Genomic DNA, 12,646 nt, shown 5'->3' with positions numbered 1-12,646 from the left:
AAACAGTTATGGCAGGGCCTAGGAGGGGCAGTAGCCAGGGTGCCTAGGAATTACAAAACTACTGGGACCAGGACTCTGAAAGGCATTGACTCATTTTAGAAGCTTTTTTATTTAACTGTCAGGCAGCATCTCGTACAATTCCTGACTGGTTAGTATAGAAACAGCATTCTTAAAGAGATGCACAGTCCACCTTTTTCGGCAGCGAGGAGATCTAAACTTTGACGGTTTTGAAGAGTTACTGCTGCTCAAGAGTCTATTTGGGCCCCCACTGGCTGCTCTGAAAAGCCATCTTTGCATTGTTCCTCGTCGCCTCCGCCGCGCGCCTCCTCCGCCGCCGCGGACTCCGGCAGCTTTATCGCCAGAGTCCCTGAACTCTCGCTTTCTTTTTAAATCCCCTGCATGGGATCACCGGCGTGCCCCACCATGTCAGACGCAGCCATAGACACCAGCTCCGAAATCACCACCAAGGACTTAAAGGAGAAGAAGGAAGTTGTGGAAGAGGCAGAAAATGGAAGAGACGCCCCTGCTAACGGGAATGCTGAGAATGAGGGAAATGGGGAGCAAGAGGCTGACAATGAGGTAAACGAAGAAGAGGAAGAAGGTGGGGAGGAAGAGGAGGAGGAAGAAGAAGGTGATGGTGAGGAAGAGGATGGAGATGAAGATGAGGAAGCTGAGTCAGCTACGGGCAAGCGGGCAGCTGAAGATGATGAGGATGACGATGTTGATACCAAGAAGCAGAAGACCAACGAGGATGACTAGACAGCAAAAAAGGAAAAGTTAAACTAAAATAAAAAGGCCGCCGTGACCTATTCACCCTCCACTTCCCGTCTCAGAATCTAAACGTGGTCACCTTCTAGTAGAGAGGCCCGCCCGCTCGCCCACCGTGGGCAGTGCCACCCGCAGATGACACGCGCTCTCCACCACCCAACCCAAACCATGAGAATTTGCAACAGGGGAGGAAAAAAGAACCAAAACTTCCAAGGCCCTGCTTTTTTTCTTAAAAGTACTTTAAAAAGGAAATTTGTTTGTATTTTTTACTTACATTTTATATTTTTGTACATATTGTTAGGGTCAGCCATTTTTAATGATCTCGGATGACCAAACCAGCCTTCGGAGCATTCTCTGTCCTACTTCTGACTTTACTTGTGGTGTGACCATGTTCATTATAATCTCAAAGGAGAAAAAAAACCCTTGTAAAAAAAGCAAAAATGACAATAGAAAAACAATCTTATTCCGAGCATTCCAGTAACTTTTTTGTGTATGTACTTAGCTGTACTATAAGTAGTTGGTTTGTATGAGATGGTTAAAAAGGCCAAAGATAAAAGGTTTCTTTTTTTCCCTTTTTTGTCTATGAAGTTGCTGTTTATTTTTTTTGGCCTGTTTGTTGTATGTGTGAAACAATGTTGTCCAACAATAAACAGGAATTTTATTTTGCTGAGTTGTTCTAAAAAAAAAAAAAAAAAAAAAAAGTCTATTTGGGATTGGAGAGTAAGGATGGATTTGGCTACGTCTTGTAGGCTGTCCGAGAGATCTTTTGAAAGGAGTGATAGTAGGACAGGAAGGTGGACAAGCCTGCTATCTTTGTTCCTGTTGCAGTGGCAATTCTTAGTCCTATAAGCAGGGGTGTTAGCTGTACGGCTCTATGTTGACGGACTTGAGCTTTAATAAGGACTGGTAAACTCTGATTTCCAGGGGCAATGTCAGTTTTGGGGCTTAAGAAGACTAGGGTGCAAGTACCAGTCTAATTCATAGGGAGGCACACATAGATTGAAGTTCTGCACAAGAAAAATATACTTTGGCTAGGCAGACAGAACTGGCTATGTCTTTTAGTAAGGCAAATAGGTGCAGGGAAGAGAAATATGGGCAAAGGAGAAGATACAGGGGGTAGGTACTAATATGGAAAGATTAGTGAAGGGATGTTAGAATTTCTTTGGTTTGTTCTTGGGGGAGGATGAGTTTTTGATTTTTCACTAGCCAGTTTCCTTGGAAGGAAGCTCCTTGTTGTGGTAGCGAAGCTTTTTTGGTGGGAGAATATTGGGGTTGGATTGTGGGAGTAATGAGGAGGGAGGCAGGCGCAGAAGAAAGGGAGACTTCCTTTGCTATCTTATTGGCCTTTCTGTTCCCTCTTGAGATCTCATCTGATCCTATTTGATGTCCCTGACAGTGTATAACTCCTACTTTAGTGGGGAGGTTCGCAGCCTGAAGGAGTTGGTAAATGAGGGATCCGTTAGTGATGGGGGTGCCTTTGGCAGTAAGGAATCCTCTCTCCTGCCAGATGGTGGCATGGGAATACAGAATGTGAGGTGTATTTGGAGTCTGTGTAAATGTTGGCTCATTTGCATTTGGAAAGAGTTAGCGCCCTAGTGAGGGCTATGAGTACTGCCTTTTGGGAGGAGGTTTTGGGCATAGGGGCTTGGCTTTAATTACTCAGTTAAGAGAAACGACCATACATCTAGCCACTTTGGGGGAGTCAGTGGGCCCGCAGGAAGAGCCATCTATGAATAGCTGGTCATTGGGGTTGGTGAGAGGCTCAGAGATGTTTCAAAAATGTGGCTGTAGGTGGTCTAGGATGTCAGTGCAAGAATGAGTAGGAGAGGAAGAGGACATGGGGAGTAAGGGCACCGGGTTGAGGGGAGCACTTTTGGCAAGACGGAATTCGGGATTTTCGATAAAGAGGGCATGGAGTGATTGGATCCGGGAAGGAGAAAGGGAGCTTAATCCTCCAGAGGAGAGGAGATCTCGTTAATTGTGATGACTGTGGACAGTGGTGTTTTGGCCGAATGTAAGTTTCTTGCTTTCCAGAGCTAAAATGGCCGCTGCTGCTAGTGCTCTAAGACAGGTTGGCCACCCTTTGACTGTGTTGTCTAGTTGTTCAGAGAGGTAAGCTACAGGGGCAAAGGAAGGAGGATTTCTTTTCTGTTGCCCTAAGACACCGAGGGATATCCCTTGGCTTTCAGCAGTATAGAGAGTGAAAGGTTGGGAGATATCAGGTAAGGACAGGGCTGGTGCAGTCATAAGAGCAGTTTGGAGCTTGTGGAAACTGAGGAGTATGTTATGTGAGGGGCTCAGGCGTTCATTGAGGGTGGCTTTGGCTGCTTTATAGAGGGGGCAAGCTAGGAGGGCAACGTTGGGAATCTATATCCTAAAGAAGCCTGTCAGTCCTAAGAGAGAGAGAATTTTACTCTTAGAGGAAGGTGGAGGTAGGCTGTCTATTAAGGCTGCCCATGCCTGGGTCAAGTCCAAGTCCCTGGGAGAGAGTTGGACTCTTAAGTATGTCACTGTTGGGGTGGAGAGTTGTGCTTTGGAAGGGGAGAACTTATATCCTTTGTTAGCAAGAGAGTTTAGAAGGGTAATAGTGTGAGTTTGAGAGTCTTCTAGGGAGGGGCTACAGAGAAGGAGGTCATCCACATATTGAAGAAGACGGTTGGGGTAAAGGTCTAAGGAGGTGAGGTCTCAGGCTAGGGCTTGTTCAAAGAAATGAGGACTATCTCTGAAGCCTTGGGAAAGGACAGTCCATGTGAGTTGTTGTGATTGAAGGGTCTCAGGGTCAGTCCAGGTGAAAGCAAAAAGGTTTTGGGAATCAGGGTGTAAGGGAATGGTAAAGAAGGCATCCTTTAGGTCAATGGCAGTATGGTGGGTACCGTTGGAGGGGACAAGAGAGAGAAGTGTATAGGGGTTAGGGACTACAGGATGAATAGGGACAATAGCCTAATTGATGGCTCAGAGGTACTGGATGAGTCAGTACGAGCCATCTGATTTCTTAACAGGGAGGATGGGGGTGTTATATGGAGAGTGAGTTGGTCTAAGGAGACCACACAAGCAGAACTTGTTTATAATGGCCTGTAGGCTTTTTTGGTGGGTGAGAGAGATGGGGTATTAGGGAACATTGGGAAATTTGGAGGGGTCTTTTAATTGGATTTTGATGGGATAATGGTGAGCAGCTAGGGACGGGGTGGTGGTGTCCCACACTACTGGGTTAACAAGAGAGGTGGGAAACGGGTACTGGGGAGAGGATTCAGGGGTCAGACTAGCAGAAAGGAGCAGATGAAAAAAACTCACATAGATAAAAATCTATATGTTTAAGAAAAAGCCAAAGAAAAATTCTAAATGTGGTCATTACTTTAAAACATTGTAGAAAAAGAATTACATCTACTAATACAATTTCTTTTTGTTTTTTTTTGTTTTGTTTTGTTTTTTGAGATGGAGTCTTGCTCTATCACCAGGCTGTAGTGCAGTGGCATGATCTCGGCTCACTGCAGCCTCTGGCTCCCTGATTCAAGCAATTCTCCTGCCTCAGCCTCCGAAGTAGCTGGGATTACAGTCACACGCCACCACACCCAGCTAATTTTTTTTATTTTTAGTAGAGATGGAGTTTCACCATATTGGTCAGGATGGTCTCGATCTCCTAACCTTGTGATCTGCCCACCTCAGCCTCCCAAAGTGCTGGGATTACAGGTGCGAGTCACCGCGCCCAGCCACAATTTCTAAATTAACACAAATTCAGCACAACCCCAGTCAAGCTTAAGAAATCTTAATGTAAAATGTACAGGAAGGAATGAAAGGCTCACAACAACCAAGCCAATCTGAAAAAGCAGCAGCTATGGGACCTGCTCTGCCAGCCAGCAGGATGGCCCCAGAGCAGGACCAATGCCCCCAGGTGGCATGTCACCAGAGTAGACACACAGTCAGGGAACAGAACAGAAAGCCCAAAGACTGGAGGCCAAGTATGTGGAAACTTCATATATGATAAAGTAGCCATCTCAAATCAATGGGAAAAGCACTGGTGGCTAATAGATCATATTTTTAAAATGGCTTTAGCTTAACATATGGAAAAAATAAAGCTGAATTCCAGTCTATCGACTTATGCAAAGGAGGAATCTAGGTAAAGACTAAATGTGAGAGGTAAAAGAGTAGGGATAAGAGTGTATTCCATTCAGTCAGGCAAGTTGGCTCATGCCTGTAATCCCAGCTATTTGGGAGGCCAAGATGGGTGCATTGTTTGTGGTCCGGAGTTCGAGACCAGTCTGGCCAACATAGTAAAACCCCGTCTCTACTAAAAATACAAAAATTAGCCAGGCATGGTGGCATGCACCTGTAATCCCAGCTACTCAGGAGGCTGAAGCAGGAGAATCACTTGAACCCAGGAGATGTAGGTTGCAGTGAGCCAAGATGGCAGCACTACAGTCCAACCTGGGTGACAGAGTGAGACTCCATCTCAAGAAAAAAAAAAAGTGTATTCCATTCAAAGAGATGATAACCTGTTTTTGTAACCTAATGACAAAAGAGATTTTTAAAGCAAAACTTCAAACACACAAAACATGATGCAAAAATACTTAACGAATACATCAATATTAAAATTTTCTGTTTAGCAACAAGCACCATGAAAAATGTTCATAGATGACAGAATGGAAAAAGTTATTTGTGATGTCTAAAACTAAAAAGGGAGAATATTCAGAATGCACAAAAAATTCTCAAATCAGCAAGGAAAAGATAATAATCCAGAGAAATGGACAAAGAAGACCTAGGGAAAGGCAATTTTCAGAAGATAAAACCCCCAAAATGAACAAGCCTTTGAAGAGATGCTCAAAATCATGAATAAGAGTAAATACAAACGAAAAGAATGAGCTATAACTTTGTATCTGTTAAGCAAAAGTTAGGAAGCCAGGTAATACCCTGCTGGTGAACTGTAGACAAGCACAGCAATTCAGAAGAGCCCTCTGGCAATGCTTAATCGAAATAAGTAAACAAACATTATTTGACCCAGAAATTCCACCTGTAGCTACATACTCCAAAAACATGTGTAAGCAGTTCCGTAAGACAATATGTACAAAAATATTCATATTCATGTTTTCTGCAGCCTTATTTGTGCTGGATGGGAGTTGAAGGTTGTCTGGGTTCCCACTGCTAGGAGAATAAATAGGTAAAAATGTAGTGGATGCACATCTTGGGATATTAGAAAGCAATTTGCTAGAAGCAACAGGTTTATACTAGTGTGCAGGTATCTTTAAAATATTGTGCTTAAAGGAAGAAAGTAAACAAATGGCTAACCTAACAAATGACTAAACCTAACTCAATACAATTTATATAAATTTAAAAATATATGCACTGAAAATAAAAATATTCATTGTTCAAGAGGACATGCAAACCAAAAGATACAAGTTCAGTGTCATGAATTCTAACAGGAGGAGAGAGATGAGAGATGGGACCGGTACCAGTCCACGGCCTGTTAGGAACAGGGCCACAAAGCAAGAAGCAGGCAGCATGTGAGTGAGTGAAGTTTCATCTGTATTTATAGCCTTCCTCCATCACTCACATTACTGCCCGAGCTCCACATCCTGTCAGATCAGCAGTGCCATTAGATTCTCATAGGAACACAAACCCTATTGTGAACGGCACATGCAAGGGATCTAGGTTTCACGCTCCTTATGAGAATCTAATGCCTGATGATCTGTCACTGTCTACCATCCTCCCTAGATGGGACTGTCTAGTTGCAGGAAAACAAGCTCAGGGCTCCCACTGATTCTACATTATGGTGAGTTGTATAATTACTTCATTATATATTACAATGTAATAATAATAGAAATAAAGTACACAATAAATGTAATGTGCTTGAATCATCCTAAAACCATCCACTGCACTGCCCCCTCCCTCTGTCTGAAGAAAAATTGTCTTGCATGAAATGGGTCCCTGATGCCAAAAAGGTTGGGGACCCCCTGCCCTAAACCATCACTTCAAGCTTCTCTACCTTCTGTGTAGATAATTCCACATCTTCCACTTCCCAGCACTCCTGGGTCTATTGGAAAAGGTCTAAATAGAGAAAATGCATGATGGCAATCCCTAAAACTGTAAGAATTAACACTGCTCAAATCACCAGGCAATCTCAATCTTTACATGCCCATAAGTCTCATTCATAAACACTGGAAAGTGGTGATGAGGAGGAACAAGATAGTCTCCTTGCCTGGATCCTCCATCAAGGACATCTGCTATGGGTACTGCTTCCAAGTTTGGGTGCCATTCCACTTAGAATTTCTCTGAGTATTCCATGCTCTACTGCCCTCAAGGCTTATGCTGTCATGTCTTCAGGCGGATATGTAAGAACATGCAAGTGAGGCAATGCACTATACAAATTAAAGCACTGTGACCAGGTCTCAGCCACATTACTACTTGACCTGAACATCATTCATTGCTCTCTCAATTCCCCACACATTCTCTCCAATCATAAGACATGACTAAACAAATAATGAGCCAGAATACTGTAGTAAAACATTTCAAAAATTCTTAAATCAGTGAAAAATTACACATACACAGGAATCCCCTATAATTCCCAAGGACAGGCCATAATTGAAAAAACTAATAAAACACTCAAAGCTCAATGGGTGAAACAAATAAAGGAAAAAGTAAGGAGTATAACACTCCCCAGATGCAACTTAATCTAGCACTCTATACTTTACATTTTTTAAACATTTATAAAAATCAGACCACTACTTCTGCAAAACAACATTTTACTGGGGGAAAAAAAACAAAAACAAAAACAGCCCACATAAAGAAAAACTGATTTGGTAAAAAGACATCAAAAATAGGACATAGAAAATAGGGAAGATGATAACATGGGAAGAGGCTTTGCTTGTGTTTCACCAGGAGAAAAATCAGCTTCCTGTTTGGATACCCACTAGACATCTAAAGTTCTACAATAAACCCATTGGAGATGCAGAAAAAGGCACCTCCACAGACACAGAAAACCAGCAATTGAGTATCACTGACTCGCCAGGTAAACAAAATGGTGATATCAGAGGAAGAGATGAAGTTGCCATCCACCAAGAAAGCAGAGCCGCTGACTTGGGCCCAATTAAAGAAGCTGTCACAGTTAGTTTAAAATTAAAAAAAGCCTAAAAAACACAAGGGTAACACGAACTCCAGAGAATATGCTGCTTGCAGCTTTGATGATTATATCAACGGTGATGTCTCCCCATGTCTGCAGAAGCAGCTGCAGCTAATTATACTTACTTGACCTATGTGCCTTTCCCGTCCTTAATTCCGGCAGTCACATGGATGGATAATCCTATTGAAGTATATGTTAATAACAGTGCATGGGTACCAGGCCCCACAGATGATCGTTGAGCTGCCCAACCTAAAAAAGAAGGAATAATGATAAATATTTCCATTGGGTATCATTATCCTCCTATTTACCTAGGGAAGGCACCAGGATGTTTAATGCCTACAACCCAAAATTGGTTAGTAGAAGTACCTACTGTCAGTGCCACCAGTAGATTTACTTATCACATGGTAAGTGGAATGTCACTCGGGCCACAGATAAATAATTTAAAGGATTCTTCTTGTCAAAGATCATTAAAATTTAGGCCTAAGGGGAAGCCTTGCCCCAAGGAAATTCCCAAAGAATCAAAAGGCCCGGAAGTCTTAGTTTGGAAAGAATGTGTGGCTAATAACTGTGGAGGTATTACAAAACAATAAATTTGGAACTATTACAGACTGGGCCCCTCGAGGCCAATTATATTATAATTGTACTGACCAGACTCACTCATGTTCACAGGCCCCATCCATCTGCCCCATTAATCCGGCCTATGATAGTGATTTAACTGAAAAGCTAGACCAGGTTTATAGAAGGTTAAAATCACCCTATCCATGGAAATGGGGTGAAAAGGTAATTTCATCACCTTGACCAAAGTTAGTTAGTCCTGTTACTGGTCCTGAACATCCAGAATAATGGAAGCTTACTGTGTTCTCGTACCACATTAAAATTTGGTCTGGAAATCAAGCTACAGGAACAAGAGATCGTAAGCCATATTATACTATCCACCTAAATTCCAATCTGACAATTCCTTTGCAGAGTTGTGTAAAACCCCCTTATGTGCTAGTTGTAGGAAACATAATTATTAAACCAGATTCCCAAACTACAACTGTGAAAATTGTAGATTGTTTCCTTGAATTGATTCAACTTTTAAGTGGTAGCACCATATTCTGCTGGTGAGGGCAAGAGAGGGCGTGTGGATCCCTGTGTCCATAGACCGACCATGGGAGGCTTCGTCATCCATCCGTATTTTAACAAAAGTATTAAAAGGAGTTCTAACTAGATCCAAAAGATTTATTTTTACTTTGATTGCAGTGATTATGGACCTTACTGCAGTCACAGCTACTGCTGTGCAGAATATGTAAATAATTGGCAAAAGAATTCCTCAAAATAGTGGAATTCTCAGACCCAAATAAATCAAAATTGGCAAACCAAATTAATGATCTTAGACAAACTGTCATTTGGATGGGAGACAGGCTCATGTGCTTGAAATATCTTTTTCAGTTACAGTGTGACTAGAATATGTCAGATTTCTGTATTACACTCCGAGCCCATAATGAGTCTCAGCATCACTGGGACATGGTTAAATGCCATCTACAAGAAAGAGAAAATAATCTTACTTTAGATATTTCAAAATTAAAAGAACAAATTTTTGAGGTATCACAAGCCCATTTAAATGTGGTGCCAGGAACTGAGGCAATCGTAAAAGCTGCTGCTGGCCTCACAAATCTTAACCCCATCACTTGGGTTAAAACCATCAAAAGTTCCACTATTGTAAATTCTGTATCAATCCTTGCATGCCTGTTCTGTCTGTTGTTAGTCTACAGGTATATCCAGCAGCTCCGAAGAGAAAGCAACCAGCAAAAATGAGACATAATGACGATGGCGGTTTTGTCAAAAAGAAAAGGGGGATATGTCGGGCAAAGAGAGAACAGACTATGACTGTGTCTATGTAGAAAAGGAAGACATAACAAACTCCATTTTGATCTGTACCCTTAACAATTGTTTTGCCTTGAGATGCTGTTAATCTGTCACTTTAGCCCCAACTTTGTGCTCACAAAAACACGTGTTCTATGGAATAAAGGTTTAAGGGATCTAGGGCTGTGCAGGATGTGCCTTGTTAACAATATGTTTACAGGCAGTACGCTTGGTAAAAGTCATCGCCATTCTCCATTCTCGATAAACCAGGGGCACAATGCACTGCGGAAAGCCGCAGGGACCTCTGCCCTGGAAAGTCGGGTATTGTCCAGGGTTTCTCCCCACTGAGATAGCCTGAGATATGGCCTCATGGGGATGGGAAAGACCTGACCGTCCCCCAGCCTGACACCCGTGAAGGGTCTGTGGTGAGGACGATTAGTGAAAGAGGAAGGTCTCTTGCAGATGAGATAAGAGAAAGGCCTCTGTCTCCTGCCTGCCCCTGGGACACTATACAGAATGTCTCGGTATAAAACCCGATTGTACATTTGTTCTATTCTGACATAGGAGAAAAACCGCCCTGTGGCAGGAGGTGACACATGCTGGTGGCAATGCTGCTCTGTTATTCTTTACTACACTAAAATGTTTGGGTGGAGAGAAGCATAAATCTGGCCCACGTGCACATCCAGGCATAGTACCTTCCCTTGAACTTGTGACACACATTCCTTTGCTCACATGTTTTCTTGCTGACCTTCTCCTCATTATCACCCTGTTCTCCTGCCGCATTCCCCTTGCTGAGATAGTGAAAATACTAATCAATAAATACTGAGGGAAATCAGAGACCACTGCTGGTGTACATCCTCTGTATGCTGAGCACTGGTCTTCTGGGCCCACTGTTCTTTCTCTGTCCTTTGTCTCTGTGTCTTATTTCTTTTCTCAGTCTCTCATCCCACCTGATGAGAAATACCCACAGGTGTGGAGGGGTAGGCCACCCCTTCATCTTCCAAATATTGCACAGAAAATGCATGTACTAAAAATTAATTCACTGTTTACCTAAAATTCAAATTTAACTGGGCTTCCTGTATCTATATTTGCTACAGCTGGAAGCTCTACATGACCCACCATTTGACACAGCTTTTCATTTTTTTCTGAGAACGTAAGAGGTTCTTAGGTTGTGTTTTAAGGAATTGTCTGAAATTACAGGTTGCCTACATCCTTGCTTCCCCTAAGAACTCACAATTACCCTCAATCTCTGAAGCTGATTAAAGTATTATCGCAAAGAGTAATATAATTCACTTGAGTTTCATTTTCTCCCTACTCAGCTTCTGGAATAGTGCACTGCAAATAGAATGACCTTAAGGCCATCTAAATAGAGGAAGGGAGAAAAGTTATGAATAAACCATAGATATTTATCAATAATTAAACAATCTGGATTTGATTCCAGTTTTAATTATGTGGACTTGTTAGTTCTTCCTCTTGCTTTGGTTTCAAGTACTGAACAACAAATAAGTAATTTATAATAACCCTATGCTAAATATTGATTCAAAGATCAAAGACCATTTCGATTCAAATTTTTCAACACAGGCTTAGTTCACTCTCCAATGGGTGTCTTTTTTTTTTTTTTTTTTTTTCTCTTTTTGAGACGGAGTCTTGCTCTGTCGCCCAGGCTGGAGGGCAGTGGCGCAGTCTGGGCTCACTGCAACCTCCACCTCCCAGGTTCAAGCGAGTCTCCTGCCTCAGCCTCCTGAGTAGTTGGGATTACAGGCATGCACCACCACACCGGGCTAATTTTTGTATGTTTAGTAGAGTCATGGTTTTGTTACATTGGCCTGGCTAGTCTCGAACTCCTGACCTCAGGTGATCTGCCCACCTTGGCCTCCCAAGGTGCTAGGATTACAGGCGTGAGCCATCGCGCCTGGCCGGGTGTCTTTTAAAACAGTGTGCTGAGTCAAAACATCTTTTAGACATATTCCTTTTAGAAAAAGCAAACAAACAGAGACCTGTTTAAGGGTAGTAACCAGCATTCTGGATTTTCCTAACAACAAAAAAAAAGAGTTTGGAAACCCCAGTTATAAATTTTGCAAATGAATCACATTAGAGGCCTGAACAAGATGGTAGATTATAACAAGGACGTCTAAAGTGCGTTGAGAGTTGGAATCTCCTCTCCATGCTCAGAAACAAACAGTGACAGGGTTGAAAAGGAGGTTCAGGGAAGAATTAGAGGAGGAGAGTGTATTAGCTTTATCTTGGGTACCCAATATGTCCCAAGACTACAGGCTACCTTATTTACATCCAACTTTACATTAACCCAGTGAGATCAACAAAAAATGAAAGGTTCAGAAGAGATAAGTACTAGAAAAGTTACACAGCTATTAAGGGGTCGTTTAAATTCAAACCCATATATTTAGAATTCCAAAGCAATGCTTGTCAAATGTAGACTTAGCACCAATTTTATTCTTATAATCACTAAATACATTTGTTTAATTCTCCTAACCTCATGAGAAAGTACTATTGAGTAAAAACATTAAGTGAGAGTAAGAGCAGTGTTTGTAGTCGAGATCACTTTTCAGATTATTTGGAACTTTCTATCTTTCCTGAATCTATTTTCAATGCCAATCAGTCATCTTTGGGTCCGGGAGCATAACCTCCCCCGTCTCCCAGCCCTCCCCCTCTAGCACACAACGCACTAGTCAAAACTGCTAAGGCATTGCCAAATATCTACCACTGTACTCTGATGGCACACAGGGCTGAAAAGATTGTAGAACAAAATCTAACTGAAAAATTATAGGTGATTTTTATCAGTCTGTTTAAATGCATATGCATCCCAGGCATTCCACCTGGTAGTCTCTGTCTCAAAGGCCCATCCACCTCACCACGGCCAGGAGGGAGGGGATGAGGAACAGGGAAAGCCAAAGAACTGATCTT

General features: G+C 42.3%; 1 protein-coding gene across 1 annotated transcript; it reads left to right on the top strand.

Moving 5' to 3' along the window:
- The first annotated feature begins 268 nt into the window (after window positions 1-268).
- On the top strand, window positions 269-1,469 carry LOC101025557 (prothymosin alpha-like). Its single transcript, XM_009184897.4, has one exon. The coding sequence runs from the start codon at window positions 400-402 to the stop codon at window positions 757-759; it is 360 nt and encodes a 119-aa protein (XP_009183161.3). The 5' UTR covers window positions 269-399; the 3' UTR covers window positions 760-1,469.
- The last annotated feature ends 11,177 nt before the right edge of the window (window positions 1,470-12,646 follow it).

This window comes from Papio anubis, chromosome 14 (assembly GCF_008728515.1).
Source record: "Papio anubis isolate 15944 chromosome 14, Panubis1.0, whole genome shotgun sequence".
Lineage (NCBI taxonomy): Eukaryota > Metazoa > Chordata > Mammalia > Primates > Cercopithecidae > Papio > Papio anubis.
Note: the sequence above shows the minus strand (reverse complement) of the source record. Positions and strands in the feature narration are given on the sequence as shown.